Here is a 22637-nt window from a genome sequence, read left to right as displayed (position 1 = left end):
ATTCATTTGTTCATCCATTCACTTATTTTATTTTCGTCCCATGTCTGTGGTCAATAGACTTAGTGGACTCAACCCACTTACTGTCATCAGAGGCAGAAGTGGGATCAACCAGTGATTATAGTGATTACAGTTTGTGCTTACATAGGGCTCGGGCGCTTTGTGCCACATCTCTCCTCGTCAGCTGGCAGTCTGAGCTCTAATCTGCCAGTTATAACAAACAGCAGACAAGGGAACAGGAGGAAAAAAAGCTATAAGGCAAGAGAGGCGGGAATGCGGATGAAAAGGGGCAGTTGGTGGCCAAATTGCAAAGTCTTCTAGAATCTGATAGTCGGTGATATTCAGATGACCATGTAGTCCTTCAACAATTTCTGTCAAAATAAACAATTTATAACACCTGGAAAGTATGTGTTACTGCTGTATGTGTAATATCAAAGAAGGAAGCACTCTGTTTATGGTTTGCTTCCAGCAAGACGCCAATTAGAGCATTTAGCCTGCAGTAGATTCAAACAATCCGCTGTCTATTTTTTCCTATAGTGCATCTGTGTGAACAAGTTATTCATTTATACTGTATGAATCCATCACTCAAACTGAATCCATTTCCCTCACCCCTGCTAGTTCAAAGGGCTCCATTAGAGCCAAGTGTCTGATGAAATCCTGATTACCCTCCTAATTGGCAATTGTGAAGTCGCTGTGGCACGTGGCGCGAGCAGCTTCTCTCGCTATCGATCCCCTCCCACTCTGCCATTGATTTGCACTTAATGTCTTTAATTAGAATTATTTCTCCACCTTATTTTATTCCCTCGCAATACGTGGGGGCCTTCAAGAAGCTGCAGAAAAAAACAGATCAGGAGGTATTTGTGGCCACACGTGCAGAGGTAGAACTGCACAGCGGTGATAAAATAGGGATTTTGAATATAGGTCAAGATCGATGTTAAGGCTTGGATTAAGTTTGCAATCCACGTTTAATGCACGATATGATGTATAATCCCTCAAGAGTAAGTTATTACAAATTGATTGAATTTCAGATTTGGGCCTAGCTTAACTTCTGCTGCAACATTGTTGAATTTAAAAATAATCATATATGCCTGCTGATCATTTTAATGCTCTGAAACAATAGTGCTCTGCAGAAAAACAAAGACAACAGCTGGAGTATAAATCAAACTATATCTAACTCTGTATGTCCATTCACGTAAGTGTGTGTCTGTGCGTTTGTGCTTCTGCTCCAACCTCTGGCTAGTTACATCTCTGCTATCCATCTCACTTGTAATTCTATGTGACACTTAATCTTAACTTGTGTTCTCACCCACTGATTACAAAAAAACCCCAGTTCTAAACAGAATAAACCAGAAATGGTAGGAAGGCTGTTCAGATGAGAAGAGCTCCCTCTATAATTGTTTCTCAGTTTCATAGGCTTGACCCCTTATTTATTTGACTGGCATTTACTGCCTTGGAATTAACTCTTCATAGGCAAGGGCGCTCGGCAGACAGCAGACTGAGAGTGAGTGAGTGAGTGGCAGAGGGTTAGGCGGGGGTGAGAAGGTTCATGAACCCATAAAGCTCACAAGGGAGAGACTCGGCAGACCATATCTCATTACTGGCTTGGCTTGAAATGAGATGGGCCCCTTTTTGCTTGTCCCTCAATGGTTCGATTGATTAGTCGGCAGCCAATCAATGTTAATTAAGGTGTAGAGAATCCTTTAATTGTGGCGTATGAATCATTGTGTCAGACCCCGCCTTGACCTTCACCAGACTTACACTGTGAACAGCCTTGCTGGGGAATAAATACCTTTTATATATTGCAAGATAATGATAGTCGGCAAATGAGTATAGATTTGATGGACGGCGATCCTGTATGTACTGTAGCTCGTAGCAGCTGGTCTCATGAAGATCACATCCACAATGGCTGCTCTAATAGCAACCGGACTGACCTTCATATCCTGGTTCTCATTTTGCAAAACAGATGCAGAACACCGGCAGATCAATACTTGTCAAAACGTTTAAGAGTTAATGTTGCGAGATAAGTGTTGCTATTATGTGTGACGAAAGGCACTCTGTGCATATGAAGTGGGTCTTTGATTGATGACTGCCAAAAACAAAATGGCACATGAGAACACCACCGGCACCATAATTGTGTTTTTAATGAAGACCTACATTTCGCATTGGAGCTGATTTCCCACTCAGTTGATTGTGTCCCCTCCCCTCCTCCTCCACCACTGCTGCCACGACCATCCATCATGCAGTAATAACAATGGAACCTGTATGTTGTATTAAGCCTGGTTGTAGGTCCAAAACTTCCACATCCACTCTTCAACAGATGAATTAATTTAGGAGCGCCCTGGTGGTCGATTGGTTAGAGCGCATGCCACATAATCGCAGCGTCCCTGGTTCGAATCCGGCCAGGGATCTATGCTGCAGGTCATTCCCCTCTCTCTCTCTCTCCCTGTTTCCTGTCGGCGATATCTTAGGCGATATCTTCAAAATGTCTTTTTATTTCCAACAAACAGTCCTAAAATCAAAGACATTAAATCAACACTGATAGAAGACAGAAAAAGCAGCAAATCCTCACATGGGACAAGCTGGAGCAAGAAAATATTTCAAAGAGTGATTAATCAATTATTAAAATAGTTGCTGATGGATTTTTGTACATTGGCTAATCTGTTAATTGACTAATTGTTTCAGCATCAAAGTCAGATAACCTCAGCACATCCCTTCTTTAATTTGCATTCATAATATGTACATTTTTGTTAAATCCAATTTTTTGAGATTAAATATAATCCACTAAACCTAAAATTGGCCTCAAATCATGTCGTCACTTAAGTCCCTCTTGCCTAAATTTTCTAAATTTAGAAACAGTATCACTCACTATATACTATATGTCCCATATATGTAAGGGATGAGACCAGATTAAACATCTCCATTATTGGTGGAGACAGGATTAAATACTTTCAACCTCATTGACCACACAAAGCATCTAAATAATGTGCCATAATGTGTGCTTTTGCTCTTGTTGCTCTGATTTTTTTTTTTTCTTCTCTGAATTAACATGACCTCTTCTCTGTTTTCAGATGTAATAACCGGACCCAGTGTGCTGTTGTGGCTGGACCTGACGTATTTCCCGATCCTTGCCCAGGAACCTACAAGTATCTGGAAGTCCAGTATGAATGTGTACCCTACAGTATGTATTCCTTCGTTCTCTCACGCTCTGAAGCGCTTCCTAATGCTCTTACCCATTCTCATTTCCTCCTAACAGCGGTGACTCATCAACAACCGAATCAACACGCATGCCAGTAATGTTCCAAACGTTTAATATATAGAGAAAGTGTCATCAAGTTTAGCAGAACAGATTAAGAACGGAGCAGTGTCTGTGATGATTCCTTTGATCTGAAAAACATAACACCTTTAAGTAGAACAGGAAATATCATTGACAGTGTTGTTTACATGTGAAACATGGTACAGTATATCAGTGTGGAATAATGTTTACCCATTGACGAGATACTGCTGTTTATAAGTCCTTTCCTTGTAACTGACATGAGATTAACGCTTTTTTTCATTTTCGTCATCCTGCATTGCATTTATTATGTCAACAATGTGCCAGCTTATGCTCAATTTCCCTAATACAGTACCAATATCTTCTCTCTGTGTAACCCATTTATAATATAGTAAGTCTAGCTTTATACAGTAGGTGTTATAATAGTAAGACATGGCAAATAATTTCAGACTCAAAAAGTGCTGTAATACAACTGTGAGTAGCATTGTGACAACAAAATGCTTATTTGTTATATGTATTCAGTCAGAGATAGTTTAAGCTACGTTTCACTTTTAGATGGTGCTTGTCAGTGCCTTCCCATCAGTTCCCCGAGTTCACAGCACTTTAATATCTTTGAGGAATCATGTCTGATCATGTCATGTCTCTGTTAGCATGGCAGCAAGAAAGGCTGTTTGACTTTCATCAAAAATGAAACATACTTGTTGTTTTCGGTTCAGTTCAGTTCAGTGGACGTCAGTTAATGTTCAGAGTAGTGAGGCATCTCTGAAGGGAGTAAATAAAAAAGAATTTAATTAGTGCAGCAGGTGAAAAAACACTGTCAGACGGCACATAACTTGAGTGGAAACATTTGGGCAGGGACTGGAAGGGTCAGCATGGGGTGACAGGAAGAACACACAGAGAGGAAGTCCAGGTGAGGCCAGAGGAAGTAGCATGGACACTGCCATATGACCTTAGGTATTGTGTATAATGACCTTTGAAGTGGAACACCAAAGTCCCAATAATTATGCCTGCCAAAAGCCTGACAAATTGTTCAGCTTGCTCAGAAATGAGATGAAACTAGAAATATTTGGTTGTGGGCATTTATCTGTGGAGTTTGCAGCTGCTAGGTTCATGTGGACTCTAATAATTCAAATTCAAATCAAAACCATCTTTTTACTATTTGATGTCCTTACATGGCTCTCTCAGTAGTCTGCCTGACAAGAGCTTTCATGTGGTGAAGTAAAAATAATTTCTACCTGTGATCCAGAGCTGGCAGATGGCTCTTTCATACCTGACTCTTTGCAACATGGACATTTTTCTATCCCAGTCACCCAGTGTCAGTGTCTTTCCTAGCTGTTCATATTGAACACTTATCCAATCAAATGCAAGCTGCTGCAATGGATAGTGACACAACACTCATCAACCCTTCATTTTTTTGCACACATCATGGTTGTCTTTGAGTGCCAAGTATGGACTTTTCAGCCAATATTGGTGAAATAAGCTCTTGGCGACTACTATAATTTAACCTAACATGCCAATTTTGTCCTAAAAAGCTTAACTGTAGATGTGCCAGTGTTGGGAATTGGCGATGCAAAAATGTTCACTACCTTGCATAGCCAGCAGTGATATATGGTGGTCTCGATGGCAATCTTTCTTTGTTTGGTCAAGAACAAAGACGAGAAATCATCTTTTTTTCATCTTGGTTTGCCCAATCCTCCATTTGTTTCTTTCCCAATCCCACCTGGTTACATGGATTATGTAATTTCTGAACTAATTCTGTCCTTATCCCATGTATCTACCAATGTATCTAATTTATCTGAATTTAAATTAAGACAACATTATAAAATTATATATGAAATGACTCCTGGTCAATGCAGAGGCTCTGTTTTCCCGAATCCAATATAATGGTCCTTCTGTCGAATGGTAATCCTGCTTGACCTGTTGTACCCACATTATCCCTGTCAGTTGTCTGTCTCACCAACCCATATTCCACCACTAGACACACAATATGGGAGACAGGAATGATTTTTATTTTAAATCTCCTTCACCCAATCCTTAATAATTTATTTCTGATTCCACATGGTTGTATAGCTCATGTAATTTCCTGTCCTAACCTGTCCTGATACCTTTACTTTCACTTTCATAAAATACTGGCGACTGTCCACTGCAGAGGCTTGGTTTTTAGTCTGGACCGGATCCCAGTACAATAGCCCATCTGTCCCATGGGAATCCCTTAGCAGTAACAAATCTTATTATCAATTAGTCTGCCTTGACTGTCCTGTAGTACGACCACTAGAGGGTGACACAGGAGCGATTCTTATTTACTCTGTTTTGCCCGATCTGAAATTATTTGTTCTCGACCCCACACAATTGCACAGCTTATGTCATTGACATTCCCATCAGTATCCCATCACTTTTACCGTAAACTACTTAATTGTCCTTCCTGACTGTCCATTGACAATATAGTCACACATTATGACTCTACATAAAAAGGTGCCTATCCGATGCAGAGGCTATTTTTTCCCGCCTTGTCCCAATCCCTGTGACACAATGTAATAGCCCTCCTGTCCACCTGTCCAACAGGAGTTCCAATACCATTCCCATTCAGTTCTTTGCCTCAACTACCCACCTCCCACCTTTTTTTACAATGTTACACTGAACTTTTTTTTCTTAAGAAAGACAAGTCAAAACATGTAGCAGTATTGTTGGAAAACTGTTATTGGCTGCTTCTTTCCCAGTAACATCAGGGCCGCCTATTATGGGTGCACTAGGGAGGAAAACGGGGGCACCATGTCTGCTGTAGCTATGGATTGTGCCCAGAACCATCGTAAGATACGAAATTCTGCTGGCATTGCTCAAACATTGAAGCAATGTAGGCGTTTATTTGTATATTGAGCATGGAAGGGAAGAATCTCAAGTGGTCACTCGAGACAGATTTTGAGACGCATTTCTTCGAAAGGTGTGAATGTAATTCATCTGTGACGGGCTAGTGGACTATCATCTTACCTCCCAAATGAAGCGATCAGATCCTCTCAGTTGGAACGAGCCACATTTAGAGACGATGCCTTGTGTTTGTTTTTCCTGCTTAAGATTCTAACTGTTGTAAATTACATCTCCTGAGTTTCTATCAATGGGCGCTGATTGGCATTGAACTGACGGTGGAATTTTCCTTCGAAAAAAGGCTAAATAGGTTTCGACCGGGTTGTGCATCAACTGATGACAAATAATTAGGGATTTACAATGGCGAAGTGGTTTGTGACATGGTAACTCAATTGTGGATGGGATTTTAACACAAGTCTCCTTACCAAGTTCCTGAGACAGACTGAAGGATTTGAGCGTCTAATAAGAGAATCATTCACCCATGACTACAACCCTCCTTCAGTGTTGGAGTCCTGACTCTGTATTCCACTGACAAGCTCTCCCTCTCAGCCCTAATACTCTTTTTCTTCCAAGTCTCCCTCACTTTCACTTACATTTTGTCCTGTAAGTGCTCTCACGGCCCCCCCCCCCCCTCCATATCCCTTTATTTGCTCCCCTTGCTCCTTTTCCTCGCAATCTCAACTACCCCCTCCTCTCTTCTCCACGACCTTCACTGATGACTTTTATCTGTATTCTGCTTGGGGAGCTTCTTTTCTTTTAGGATAAATTGCCACACTCTTCTCCATATCTCTATTAGCTGGCAAGATTGTACATTCAGATCCGCCATTAATAATGGCAGAGGAGTGTGCTAAATCGATGGACACATGCTGCAGATACAATATTGATTTTATTAATCAGTGATTTGATTCACTCCATCAGTTGTAATGGGGGGGGGGGGAGTTACAACAATTACCAACAACAGTGCCAGTGTTTGCCTGTGTTGTGTGGCAGGGTCGCCGCACAAGGCAATCCATCATATTTTCATTTGAGCTGCCATCTGAATAATTGTTTTATATGGGGAACTAGCGTGATATTGAACAATAAGGGAGGTAAAATAGCACTGATAGAAAGGTGAAACGGTAAAAAAAAAGGCAACAGAATATGTCCCGCATTTGAAAAGGAAGTATTTAATATGTTAAAAACTAAATAGAATTTGCCTGTATTTACTCCTGTAGGTCATACTGTTGAACATCAGAGTACACTCATTTTTCATTTGCCAGAGGAGACTTTCCTCTCTGTACTAGTGCAGTTTGTGCATGCTCCCCCATGCACTTTACAGATTAGTAAGGCTACCCTCAGGCAAAAGTGATGTGCTGACCCTTTATGATGACTCATAAACATGACTGTGCTCCAATGCCTGACACATGTCTCTGCCCCGCCCTCTCACCTTGACTTTCCATGGTTCAGCAGAGGGATGCCATCTATTCTCTTTGTGCCTTATTAAAACCTTTCTTCCTCGCTTGCTCCGTCTTTCTTTCTGTGTAACTTTCACTTTAACAGCTCCTCCCAAAGGTCGAGCTCATAAGAGGTCAACACAACTGTGTCTCCTTCCTACCCACCCAGTGTTCTTCCTCAGCAGTAATGAAGCTCTTACATCTCCTCTGTGGCATCTCAAATACTCCAACTTTTCACAGAGGAAAGCGCATTCAGACCTGGGTTGCCATGCCCTTCTGTTGAAATTGTCTGTCTGTTGTTGGCAGCGTGCTGTTACTTTTCTTGTTCTCTTCCCCTAGCATCAACCATATCCCTTCAGTAATTAGGTGTACCTTCTGTATAGTTTCCATGGCAAATTAACTGATTTGCTCCATGCGAGCGGTCAAACCCACCTTCACCCCCAAAAAATGAGGTAGGGAATAATTACACGTCTTTTCAGGAATTGCTTTTGTTCAGTTCACTTTTCAAAATTGACACTTCAGTGTGTATGGCAGATGAGGTGGAGGGAAAGTGAGACACAGAAAGGCAGAAACAAGAAGGGAGCAGGAGAACAAAGGAAGAAAAACCTGCTGGCAGTCTGTTGCTATACATAAGCCACTAGTTCCCCCCACTGTTTGTAGCTAATAAGGACAATGTAAAATCCTGTCTTGCACAGTGAGATCCAGCTCAGCCTTGTCAGATATGGCTCACACTTTGGAAGCTAAGCCAGGACATATAATCATGCAATCAATTCTCTGATTTGAATGGTGTAGCGTAATCCTGAGCTCATACCTCATCACCACTTGCCATGTAATTTGTCAAGTTCTTTTATGTCCAAGTTGCCTAATTGGTTTTTAAATTCATTTTTCTAATAATAACACACCTAACAGGTTCATGGAGGCCCTAATCGAATAATGGAGTAGATTGTTTTGGCGAGTTTTACTCAGCACCTGCTACTAATCTCTGCCCTTCTGTGTTGGCAGGTGAAACCATGAAATTAATGCTTTACACATGGCTATCAGTAACAATGCAGTTTGGGCATAATGTGGTGTGATTACAGGGGCCATTATGCAGTGGTCACACCTAAGGTAAACACCACCTGTGTGACCAGGGTGGTAATTCATGGCTGTAATGTGGACACTGCGATTTGTCATGCATGTCAAATCTTTGTCTTGTCAGGATAGATTGTTTTAAAATGTCTCTACACATCTAAGGATTTTAGATTATTAATGAAAAATGACTTTTCAGCTTAAATAGTTGCTTGCACTCAGTATTCAAACACCATCAGCACTCCGGCTTACATAGACCCAGGCTGTTCTCTTTGCTTTCGATAATCTCACAGCAACTTTTAAGCTTCTTGAAGAGTAGATCACTCTATTTGATGCTATCAGTAAATCTACTAAACAGATTGTATGGAAGTTTAGTGGCTTTTTGCCCTTGAGCTCTCCAATCCACACGTTCATCAGGTCTACTGTGGGAGTCGACACCGTGACAGCAGATACATCACACAACCACACCCTCGCTCACTCGCCCACTGAAATGCCAGTGAGCATTAGCCGGCTTGTTCAGACAGCTTTTTTTCCCTCCTCTCCCCACCTGAGCGACCAGCTCCACTTCTTCCCATGTGTGAAGGGGCCCTGTAATGCCATCTCATCATTCAGTGACAGCTGACCACTCCCCAACCCACACAGAAAGCTCTGATGACTAAGACTCTCTGTCACATATCTCACACGCCAGATTCACACTGGCGTTGTGGTCTGAACTTACAGGGATTGATCTTGTCGGCACACATTGGCTTTAAACTGTAAACAACTTTACGTTAGCGGTTTATGTCTAAAATTCTAACTAACATTAAGAGTAGAAAAATTATCTAAATGTGACTTTTATATTATCATCACATAGAAGAAATAGTTAGTTTGATATATTTCAGAAATCCTACTTATATCTAATGCTGTGTGTCAGCACCATATTGACAATTCAGCCAGCAGGCTGAGGCTGCTGCAGGAGCACAGAGAGACAAAGTACATAAAGAGCAGGCAGTTTTTTGTCAGCAGTGGTTTTGAAGACTAGACTCCAGCATCTAAACTGACCAGTCTTGACATGTTTTGAAGCTGTTTAACTTGCTGAAGTTACAGCTTACTATTTAATTAACTGAAAATGACCATGGCTGAAAGATTATATTATCAAAGCTGTATGAATGTAGTTGTATGTATCCCCAGTGGATGTTTGTTTGGTGCCAGTAAGCCAAGGTACAGTGTAAGGCATGTATTTGTATATAAAATGCACTAGTAAGAAATCTACTGTGGGTTGTTGCTAAAAGTCTGAGGCCTTTGTTGTGTTGTGTGGCAGGCTGCTGTCTGGCTATGAGTCAGTGTCTAGCTGTGATTAAACAATGATATGTTATTGCCTAATGCAAATACACTTTAAAATGAAATGATTTGATTGGCTTCAGGCTAAGAAATTTAAATCTACATACATGGAAAACCAACAGCATTCTGGCACAGAGGGCATAATTATGAAACCAAAAAAACTACATGAAAATATAAATCTGCATACAGATTTATATTTTTTTTTTAGTACAGGATAGTACAGGACATGTGATTACAGAGCAGATATGTATACTGAGACAGAAAAACATCACACAATATATCTTTTCACTGAACACATTTTAACGTCACAACAAGGAAAAGCACAGGTGTATATCATAAAATAAATTAAGGCTAAATTCCATTTAGAAGCTTCAGTGTCAGCAATTAACAGACCATTAATGGTATTAGTTACACCTGTGCTTTTCCTACCGTAACAGGTGAAAATGTCTGCTGTGAAAAAGGCCTCTAAGGCTTAAGAACATATTGTGATATCATTAAGAATATATATTGTTCTCACTTAAATGCACCTCTGAGTAGTCGAGGAGAGAGGAGGCTCCTGGAGAAGCTTAAAGCTGTTGTAGAAACTGCTCTAATGTGTTAATATTAGTATACAGCACGTGATTGTAATCCAGCAGATCAGGAAAGCTACCTGTGGAACAGGAATGATAGCACCAACAACAGCGTTTCATATTTATCCATAAATTAAAAATGACTAAATTATGAATCAATCACAAAACACTTGTATGTTTTTCTTCATAAGTCAACAGCTTCCCCTTTCTTCTTTTCCATTTTACGTATGTTTCAGTTCCTTCAGCAAAATGTGACACCACACAGCTGCATGTCTCCCATAACATTATCCTGAGCCTGAAAAGGATGTCAGACATTTAAAATTAAATAAGCAATATTTTATTTAAACATATTCTGCAGGCTAAAGCTGTTTTATTGTTCTTTTTCGCTGGCTCTGTTCTTTCAGTAATTAACGGATTTAAACAGATTTAAATTGTTATATTTGTGTCTTGTTCTGTGACAGCCAGACACGGCTTTAAATCTACAATTGAACAATAAAACATTGGAATAGTTCTCAGGTGTTTTTCTTTCAGCTATCTATAGCCTGGAAATTATTAATTGATTGTACATACATTTTTAAGTTTAAACTTAAGAGTATAAACTGTTACTTAATCATTTTTACGTAAAGTATTGATAGCTGGCCTATTTATATTTGACAATTGAGGTGCTGTGCATCGTGAGCAGCCCGTTTGTCCCGTTTGAAAATTAAATTCCTTCGGCCTCAAGTCGCTTCCTCTTTTCTCTTTCTTGCATCCTCGTTGGGAGGAGCTGAGACGCGAGGAAGAGATGTGAGTGAGGGAAGCAAGGAGACACGTTAGCATAATTTAAAGAGAAAAAACATGTATAAGAATTTAAAGCACAGCCTCTTTTCTTCTATTTCGGTTTTATCGTGTAGTATAAAATCAATATTAGGTACGTGCTGCCACCTACTGAACAGAAGTGTGTTATGTCATGCTATTAACAGAAAGGTCCATTGTCATGCGTCAAAGTAGAAAACCAATATGCGACGGGTAATGTATATATTGTGGCCGCCACTAATAAATGCATATATGGAAAACTCTGCACTTACATCCTGTTAACGTGAAGTTTGTCAGAATATGATAGGTTTTATTTAGAATAAAAGTGTGGTCTCACACAGTAACACAAAACACCAAGAGGAAAAAAAGAAAGAAATAAATCTCTGTCGAGAGCCAAGATAATTGCTTGTAGAGGCTGTGATTATCAATGTGGATAAGTGGTGGTGTGAAAGGGGTGAATCTGGACATTTGGAAACAGTTTTTCCCCACTAATCGCTGAATAGACTGCTGTATTATATCCCGTTCTTGTTGTGAAGCAGCTGCTCTTTAGCTCAATAACATACATGATTATTGCCTTTTGTTTTTTTAATGAAAAGTGTGCACACTCCAGTTTATAAGAATAAATGCTCATGCACATTGAACTTGCTTCAAGAAATGTTCGTAAACATTAGCATTTATATAACATAAGCTAAGCTTTTATCTCCATGCTTCCTCCATCAGCTACCCATACACATACAGTGCACTCAGACGCACATGTCTGAAAGAGATGTTGGGGGGCCAAGTGTCGAGGATATAGCACTAATTAGAGGCTGTTCTCCTCAGGGGGTCTCTTCTTTTAATGATCACCCTACTAATCAAAGCTCAATTTTCATTTCCCTGTCTTTTTTTCCTTCTTTGTTCACTGAGGTTCAACTACGTCAGCCACACAACAGACTAAACACCCTCTTTGTTTTCTCCCTTACAATCACTGCATCCCTCTGTTCTCCTCCATAATTTCAAGGTCCTTAGAAATCAAGACATATTTCAGGAGGTGCAATTAGGTTATTTCTGCTCCAGTTGCCGCTATGTTCCACAAAAATATATTTAATTTTGTTTTGCCTGGGCCGCACTTGTCTTTTCTCCCTCTGTTGGCTGGTCCCACGTGGGTAGCAGGTTGGATGGGCGCCAAGTCCTTGCACCTGTCCCTCAAAGAGCGAGACAAACACACATGCATGCCCACAGACAGAAGAACAAGCATGCACGCGCACACACACACACACACATATAACATCCTGCATTGTCAAGGTTATAAGATAGCATAGCCGCTTCCCAGCAGGAGGCAGAGAGAGAAGTGATGGAGACACTAGGGAGGAGATTGAATAAGTATGAAAGGGGAGCACAAAGAGAGCAGACAAGTGGTTGAAAGAAAAAAGAGGGCTGTTGAGAAATGGAACCTGTAATGATGGTATGGGAGACTCATGAGCACCAACCGAGGGAAATGATAGGAAAAAAATGAGAGAGATGAAGAGAGAATACAGAGGAAGAGAGATGGTAGCCTGCGCGTCCTCCTCCATCCTTAGGCACATGCTATTCAAAGCCCCGTAATTTGTGTCATTAATTAAAAAGCTGATGGGATGGAGTTAAGGGGTTTGCACTCTGCAACTCCTTCGTTGAGAGAGAGGGAAAAGAAAAAAGAGAGGGGGGAAATATTGCAAAAAATATTGCTGCCTTTCCTCCATGAATCTCTATTAGCGGCTAATGATACAATTCTGATACCTCTCAACCATTAGTGTGAAATTGGAAAGCATTAATTATTCAAATGAAAATCCATACAACTGCCGCTCACATGACAGGATCGGCGCTCACAGTAGCTAAAGGTCCCCATTGTTAGCTGCTCAGCATGTGTCTTAAGCAGGAAGTGGAAGACAGTAAGTATGCAGAGTGACTGCTGAGGTGAAAATTATACTTGAAATTATGCCTTATCCGGACAAATAGGTTTTGGACTATTATGCAGTGGCAATATAATAGAATTTTATAGGATATGGTATGGCTCAACAGCAGGATGCTTCTGGCATTGTCTCCTTATATTATCTACACTGCCAAAGTGACTTCTGTGCATACAAGAAAAAAGCTCTTTTCTCTTTTTCTGTAAGTTTTTGATTGTTGTGAACAGATGGTGCATGCTATGAATTTTTGTTCTTTCCAAAGGAAGCCACACATGTAGGTTGCCCATTCATGTTATTAAATTTGGTACGACAGCTTGACCAATTAGGAAAGCTGCACAATCAGCCATGTTACTGTTTCCAACTTTATGTGTTTGGCAGGGTGAACAACACAACAGCCAAACTGTTACAAGCTGCATGAGCACGGTTCAGTGAGTTATTGTTTTGCCCAAACCTGGATTGTAGATGTATTTACTTAAACCAATGGCCTGGAAGAGGCCATATCTGATTGGTTGAGTCCATAATTATCATTTTTTATAATGTGGACATCAGTGTTCTGTTCTCAATCGAGTCTCTGGATAAATGTGGATCGGGGAGTATAAAGTAGCATTGACATCTCATAACCCCAAACTGCCTCAGTGGTGCTGCTCAGCGGCCAAAAGATAAGACCTCTTGCACTGGTCTGCTTCCAGGTGTGCCTGTGTGCAACTGTGTGAAGCAGGGTGTTGATGAAAAAGAGCAGACTGATTCTTCATACATATATCTCAGATAATGAATGTAAAATAGAAGACTCTGCATGTCCATTGGCAAGTTAATACATCAGATCTTTTCCTTCTCCTCTGCTTGCTAATGATGGCGTTCTCCCCTTCTCCCTGGTTTACTTTGGCAGCCGATGACGGCTGATTAAGGCTGGTCATCTTTTCGGTTTTCTCAAGAAATACTTGCTGGAATCTTCAGAGTCTCCCTAAGGCATGATTACTAAATGTAAAAGAAGTAATGGACTTCTTTCTTACAGTATATCAACTCTTTTTTTCTCCATCAAATTGGTGCACTTAATTGTCAAATTAGCAATGACAGTTGAAACCACACATGTTGCTTAATATTCAAGAGCTTGCAGGGTACATCCTGTGGGCACATCATGAAATTGGTGTTTTGGGGTTTTTTTAAGCTACATTTGTCAGTGCCGCATCTGCATTCAAATAATTTGATGGCCACTCCATGCTCATTATCTCTTATTCAAATAATTACCTTGTTCAGTGTTTTAAAGTTGATTTTGTTGAGGCATAGTGTTTTGGAGAGTTGTGTGAATACCATTATCATCATCAACGCATCATTCATTGAAGTATCACTATGAATTGTATACGTTTAAATGATCTCTAAGTGAGTACACCATAGGTAAAGTGCCGTTATAAAATTACAGTGGAAAGAACGTGGTGCATGCTAAATTGTGTTATGTAACTCATTAAATGATGTGTCCTTAAACATCAGAACAGAGCTTTATGAAATGGTCTATTTTATGTGATTAAAGAGGATGTAATCCTTGCATCATAGGTGTGAGTAGCTCTAGAAGGGACCTTATTTCTTTTATTTGTATTTCTGTGCATATTTTTAAAAACGTCAGTCTTTTCAGACATCAGAGAGGGCAGGGGAAAAAGACAAGAAGAAGGAATAGAAAAGGATGGGATGAGAGGATGAGAGAGCTAAGTGCTTTTTAGTGACTCAATGACAGCCGTGACCAAAATCGTATTAAGGTCACAATGGGGGTGACGGGGTGGAGGAAAGAAGGTTTTCAAATAAATCAATTCTCAGTCTCACTCTGCTTTCCCACTGCTCCGCTTGTATGTTTGATGCCTTAAATGTAAGTATCCACAGGTCATATCGCGGGTATAGCTCAGACCGTTCTTTATTTGTAGTGAAACATGTTAGACAAACTGGTTTGAGTAATCTAAAAGGTGACCTTGCTGCATCCAGCAGCATCTTCTGGTCAAGCATCAAGGGCTTCATACTGTACAGTAGCCCTGGGAGTGGTGTTATTTCCTTGTCAGGGATTTCATCCACATCCTTTACTCCCTTCTCACACCATCTCCCCCGGCGATTGCGTCGTATACAACTTCTCACATCCCCACCACTAATGCCTTTTTCTTTAGATCATTACCCTCCTCTCCCCTCGCCACTTTTAGCGATCGCTCAATCAGAAACGCCGGCCTCCCCATGGTCCCTGTTGTGTGGCTGTTGCTCATGGGAGGTGAAGAGGCTTCGATTGGGGGAACGTTTGGCTGTTTACTTTGATGTGATCTATGGGGTCCATATGCAGTTCCGAGTTATTGGCAAATTTGAGTTGCCAGTAATGGTGATTCAGATGTAGCCTCGGGCTATTGTTGCTGGGGCTTGGTATGGACTTATCGTGTTTCAATGACAGCTGGAGTGTTTGCTGTTGATGAGGTGCTGTGCTTTGCCAGCGTACAATTTTATGATCTGACAAACACAGACGACTTGTTGAAAGGTTCTCCCCTCCCCATTATTTTTCTCTTTTTTTGGTCTTTCCCTTGCCCGACACTGCCCTGTCTCACGCTCTCTTTTCCATGGGCTCAACACCTTGCATTTATATTGTTCTCCTCTAATAACTTTCCCATCTTTCAAACTTTACACCCCCCACCCCTACGCACTGACCTCCATACCTCACTCTGTTGCACTCTCCGTTTGGAGGAGCGGACTCTTGTAAGCCCTGGTAACAGAGGTTAATCCTCTCTTATTAGAACCGGGATTACTGGAGGGGAAGGGACAGGAGCAGACCGCTGGGTGGATGCTAACCCCTACTACAAATGGAAGAGACCAGCAAAATGCCATGACTGACATAAAAGCCAGTCCACACAGAGGGATATATCGAGTGTAAATATACTGGCCTCAACCTTTTTTCAGCCACCATTCAGTATACTTGTTGAGCTGTAGAAACAAAATGGCTTTTACATTTCACTTACAACTGCAGTTCTTCACATTTGATATGAAAAAAACACATTTTTATTGCAAAAATCAATACATACAAGTACATGCAGCACTGTATTTTTAAAGGTGCTCTAATCAGTATTTTATATTAACAATGGAATGACTGACAATGTGTAATGTGAGAGGAGTCGCTGATAGTTAATGATCACCTGACATTACTGTTTTAGTTCATTTCGTTTTGGTTTTACAGGCTAGAATAAAAACGAGGGTACATTACCTCCCCATCAGGAAATAGCAGACAAAGTTAATGACTAGATGAAGCTGTTTTTTCCAGGCTTTGGTGGAGACCAAAAAAAGAGCTAAAAAATGTAAAGTTCTGTTCTTGATGCGGGTAACAAGACACATAATGCTTCATGTCGGCTTGGTGCGTGAATGTGCAACTATTGGTGAACATTTTTGAAAATATGCCAGTGTTTGTGCAGGTTTTCAATTTCAATTTCAATCCAGAGAGCTAAGTGTTAATTCATATGAAGGACATTGCCCATTATATTCTTATGATAACAGTTGCATGAATCAATTTAAAATCATTACATCATTTTACATCATAACTGAGGCAGATATATGCTAATGATCATTTGCCTGTTTAGGTCATAAATTACACACTTTTGTTTGGAGACTACAGATGGTATGTTTTTCTCTCAGTTGTACCTTGGACTAAAAATCTTTATTGTAAAGGGTAATATGCTTGAATGTTTGAACAGCTAAATTGACTGCTACATCTGCTTTACATATTCCCATCACACTGCCATCACTTGCAAGAAACAAATTGTGTACCAAATTTTTTCTAAGAACTAATTAATTTGTCTTTTTCCCACAGGCTCATATGTGACGCAGTACTTTTTTTTCCTTCTTCCTCAAGGCTTACGATTAAATGTTTTGTGAGGCTGTTCCACTAACCCTCCTCTTGTACTTTTGTGTGACTGTTATGAAATAAAGACTATTCCCAATTATCACATCATTAATCTGTTCCCTATTTGTTTTGTTTCTTTTTCTCCCTTTCATGCCTAAAAATAGAAGTGGAACAAAAAGGTAACTAAATGCCAACAACTCTTCTTTTCCCACCTGCATTTTCATTTGGGTATGTGCTTGCATTGTAAGGTGATGGGTTGCTACAGCAGATTTTTATTTTACATTTTGTAGGTACGTTCTCATTGTATGGTTCATTGTTGTGGTTTAAAATGTCATTCATGGGGAAAATTAAATTATTCAGGGAACCAGTGTTGGAAATATACCTAATGAGCAATTAATTTCTTTTTTCAGGATATTTTTTCTCTCTTTCGTTTTGTATTCAAAATAGTGAAAACTGCTGAAGACTCCTGCCTTCATTCCTCATTCATCAGTAACATCACAGATTGACAGTATTTTTTTACATTGTCACATTCAGTGTACAATAAATCTTTCGGCTATGGTCTGGTCAGGTCAAAGCTGCTTTCCTTTAAAATCCGTAAATCCTGGGATGTTTTTATTCCAAAGATTATTATTATTCCAACTCTGCTTTATCAGCTGCATATTATTAAAGTTGAGGGCCATATAGGGTGATCAATAGTTCGTCCAATAAGCTGTCAGCATTTTTGATTATAGCTCTAACATGATGATGGCTATAACCTTCAGGGACTCACAAGTCAATACTGGAGACAGATCATAGCAGTCATATTCTTACTTTATCAGCACTGCATGATGCTGCAGAACATGTGCTAAGATTTCACTTGTACCCCAAGAGCATTGTGTGTTCGTAGTGTTACCTTTTTAAATGAGCGGGAAATACATCTCTGAGTCCTTTGACAGACTGGAAATGGAATCTTTAAACAAAAGTCAAGAGTTCTGCTTTAATAGCATGCGATAAATTTTAAGTTTCATAGTAGTCATTAATTTAAGGCATATCACTGGAATCTGTGGCAAAGAGAATGAGCAATGAAGGTGTAGGGGGAATTAAAAACATTTTATAGAGATGACTATACTGCTGTGGTAACAGTTTTTGTGAAATTCCCCATGAAAGCCATGATTGCTCTGTATCACTTCTCTAATATCTTTCATTCACTCCTCCATTTTTGTGCTTCCATCCTTAAAAGGCATATTGTACAAACTCCTCAGAGCCCTGTGCGCTGTCAGTACAAAGCTAAACCTACTCTGACCTTGTACCATAGCACATCTCGTCATTTTCAACCATAGAAACAGCCCTCATAGCATTTAGCAGAGCAACTGCCGAGATGTGTGCCAAGGTGCTATGTCAACAGGACGCATCTCGCCACATGTTTCACCTGCAGGTAGACAACATGTTTAATCTTAAGAGATTACAAGGAAAAGAAGCTTCTGTTTTCTCTGTCTCTTTCTCCCGCTCCTCAGAGCACACAGCTCTTACTTCTCAATGGATCCACAGCTAGAACCTGTCAACGCAGTGTCAGGCTGCTGGCCCACTGCAATGAAAAGAGCTTTCACACACACTTTTATTTGTGATGTACTCTGGGCCCAAACCTGTCCAAACAGGAACAGCTCCACTGTCTAAATTCTTCATTGTTCCTTTCTATCTGGCTGTCCAGAATGTATTTCCTTCTTTAAATATTTGCAGTTTTAATAAATAATTGTCATCTTCCTGTTTTAGTCAATATAGTAGTGATAATGTTTTATTTCATTTAACAGGCTTTCCTTATTGACAGAACTCACTATTTTGTACCTCTTTCATAGATAGAAAAAAGGATGACATTTATCATTTTATTGAAATGCATAACTTACTATTTATTTTTAGTCTTTAAATCCGTAATTCAGATGTCATGTTTTTAGAATATCAGATAATTATAACTGATTCAGTCTAAAATAATCCATAATGAACTGAAATCAGCTTTAGAAATGGTGCCCACTATTGACCTGTTCCAGCTGTATTGCCTTGGCCTAGCTTTATCAGATTTGAGTACAAACCAGTTCACATATAATTAGTTTATTGTGTGTGGTGTTGTAAATCATGCCGCAGACTAAAAATGTCATTTTGATGAAATAATGGACAAGCAATCATTATATAGATGATGTAATTACTATAGTTTTGCTTTTTCTGCTTTGCTCTTTTTCTCCTAAAGGGCTGCCTCAGCCAATAATTATAGCATAGCTATTTATCAAAATCTTTTAACTTCGGGTTAATCCTATTCATCAAGAACTGCCACCATAGTTTTTCAATGAAAGAAAAGAATGAAACCTTTTTTTTTCTTGTGCAATTATATTAAATTTAGTATGGATGAACAGGGAAGCCATTCTCTGAAACAAACAGAAAACAGAAAAGAACTGAAATGTTAATGTGAGAGTCAGCCTGTGGTAAGGTTTAACTACATCCTTTTACTTGTTTCTGCTCTACATTAAGTCAAAAGAGATAACCTTCACTTAATCTATTCGCACACCCCCTGCAAACTCTTTAAGTCTGTTCATTCAGTGACATTGTAAGCTAATTGCCTTCAGGGTCAGACTCTAACTGAATTAGAAGAATCTTATATAAAAATTGTAAACTGCAATGAGTAATTGAGACCAAAAGAGCACACTAATGAATTTTAGGCACAGCTTGAAATAATGAAAATTGTGGTTGTGTTTGTATATTGGCTATTTCATGTTTAATTTTAATTTACATGCTTTGGAGTAATCCGATGAATTGCATTACTAATTACATTTTTTTCGTATGACAATCAGTAATCTTTTCTGCATTCAATCTAAATCTGATCATCCCAACACTGATTAAAATGGTGTGACTCAACATCTCAGTGCTTCACAGTGGAGAGGAATAAGCTGTGGATTTTAACATCCAGTTGCTGTGCTATTTATTGATTTATAATACCTGCCAATGTAACTCTGTACTTGTTTTTCCCCTATTTTGGCTCCTCAGTATTCCTGTGCCCAGGGCTTCTGCGAAGGGTGTACCAGAGTGAACACCTCTTTGAATCAGACCACCAGTCTGGAGCCTGGTGCAAAGACCCTCTCCAAGCATCCGATAAGATCTACTACATGCCCTGGACACCCTACCGCACCGACACATTGACTGAATACTCCTCCAAAGAAGACTTTATCGCTGGAAGGCCCACAACAACTTACAAACTCCCACATCGTGTCGATGGCACAGGCTTTGTGGTCTATGATGGGGCGCTCTTCTTCAACAAGGAGCGCACACGTAACATTGTCAAGTTTGACCTGCGGACTCGTATCAAGAGTGGCGAGGCCATCATTGCGAATGCCAACTACCATGACACATCACCATACCGCTGGGGAGGGAAGTCCGACATCGATTTGGCCGTTGACGAAAATGGCCTGTGGGTGATTTATGCCACTGAGCAGAACAATGGGCGGATTGTCATCAGCCAGCTCAATCCCTACACGTTGCGTGTTGAGGGAACCTGGGACACGGCTTATGACAAGCGATCAGCATCCAACGCCTTCATGATCTGTGGAATCCTTTATGTGGTGAAGTCAGTATATGAGGATGATGACAATGAAGCAACAGGAAACAAGATTGACTATATCTACAACACAGAGCTGAGCAAAGATGGGTTCCTAGACATCCCGTTCCCCAACTCCTATCAGTACATCGCTGCCGTGGATTACAATCCCAGAGACAATCTGCTGTACGTTTGGAACAATTACCATGTCGTGAAGTACTCACTGGACTTTGGGGCATTGGACAACAGACTCGGTAAGACCAACTTAATTATTTCTTTCATGTTATATTTATAATATATTTATGCTATCATCATTTTCAGTGTTAGGGCCAGTGCCAGTGAGTCAGGCTGGGTGCAATGTGCAAAATAGAGCTCTATGGAAAATGACATGCAAATGGAAATGACAGCTGAATGAACTTTGAGGTGCAAGACAATCTGGATTATGTGTTTTTTGTTGAAAATTAGAGAGATGATGCACATTTGAGCTTGCATTCAAATGATTATTTATGCAACGGGATAGTGGCAAGGCACAGGTAGTACTGGTAAGATATTGTGTTGTTTGGTGTACGAAACACTAAACCTTTTGGCTGTATGAGCCCCTAACGGGCCTCGATTACTTTGATTACAAGCAAGATTGCCTGGCCTTGATGCCTTGATTGACAGCAAAGACAAAAGGATGCAGGACTAACCGATACCCCTGCAGTCACTTAACGCCTCCCCCACACCGCCTCTCGCACTTGCTGCTTGCTTGGGGGCCCACCTTGCTCTGATCTTCTTCCTCTCGTGTAGCCAAACTGTGCAATGAGCTCCCATACTTCAGGGATAAGGGTTATCACTGATTGATCATGACGATAGTAACATAATTCCCTTTGGTAGTCCGGTAGTAGTACAATCAAATGTATTGGCCAGTGTCAAATATCATTCTTGGTCCTAAGAGACTGATCCCTGCTAATTTTGATGACTCACCCTGTGTTACTCTGCATGAACTACCCAGCCTCAATTTTCAATGTTTCCCAACAAATGTAATTGACAGATTTGCAGTTTCAGATTCATGCTTCCCAGAGGATGAACCCTGTCCGTAAAGCAACACCAACAGGCCAAACCCCCATTTTCACCCTGTTTCATGATCTTGCAGATTGCTATACAGTCTACCTGACAAATTGATGCTTTCAAAGCAATAACCTCTTTTTCTTTCAATGACCCCTTCCCTTTAGAACTACCTTGAGAACGGATCATATTTTTAGCCCTGCAACTTTAAGTCTCCAAGAGGAGCTAAATTATCAGCATGTTGTTTGTTTCACCCAACACTTTGTATTGGCAAGCTTTTGCACTTAAAGTTTTTTTTTTGAAGAGGAAGAAGAAAGACATATAAAAATATAAATATATAAAATGTAGCACCTCAAGACAGTGTGGGCTGATGATAATTGGCTATATGAAACACTGCTCAGTGTGTTATTTCTGTATTTCTAATTAATCACCAGTATGGAAGTGAAACAAAGTTAAAGTTCCCCTAAAGTCAAAAACATGTTTTGCTTTTTGTTACATCACTTAGATGTTTGATCTTCACTATGCAGAGAGATGTATGTTCGACCCAAAAGACTGTCTCAAATGAATCTGCTGATGAGAGAAAGTTTTGCTGTGTTTACCTTAAATTTGAGTTCAAGACTTGTACATATGGGAGTATATTGTGGCATCACATCTAGTTTGGAGCTATGATTTGACAATATTTAAATCTTTATGATGTGCAAAAATAATACATTATATTTGATCTTTTAAGTCTATGGTACATAATGCACTGATTTGACACTCACAGTTTTTCACATTTCCTGCTTTTGCCACAAGCTAGATTGTTTTACTCACTCTAGCCGTTGCCTTTACAAAGGAACAAGCTCACATTAAACATACAAAAACTCTTTTGAAAAGTCTAATTTCCTCCACTCCATTGTTCTTTTTATAAATTGGTGCTTGTTGGGAAGCATGAAATGGAAAAAAAG

General features: G+C 40.0%; 1 protein-coding gene across 1 annotated transcript in view; it reads left to right on the top strand.

Moving 5' to 3' along the window:
• LOC134005547 (adhesion G protein-coupled receptor L3-like) overlaps nucleotides 1-22637 on the top strand; it is a 154395-nt gene that overhangs the window by 50813 nt on the left and 80945 nt on the right. The window contains exons 3-5 of the mRNA XM_062444472.1: nucleotides 3066-3175; nucleotides 17252-17266; nucleotides 20097-20897. Of these exons, the coding sequence (XP_062300456.1) occupies nucleotides 3066-3175; nucleotides 17252-17266; nucleotides 20097-20897 (926 nt within the window). The remainder of the gene's footprint in view (nucleotides 1-3065; nucleotides 3176-17251; nucleotides 17267-20096; nucleotides 20898-22637) is intronic.

The sequence above is a fragment of the Scomber scombrus genome, chromosome 23 (assembly GCF_963691925.1).
Source record: "Scomber scombrus chromosome 23, fScoSco1.1, whole genome shotgun sequence".
In the NCBI taxonomy this organism is placed as follows: domain Eukaryota; kingdom Metazoa; phylum Chordata; class Actinopteri; order Scombriformes; family Scombridae; genus Scomber; species Scomber scombrus.
The sequence above is the reverse complement of the archived record's forward strand: the minus strand, read 5'-3'. Positions and strand labels throughout refer to the sequence as shown.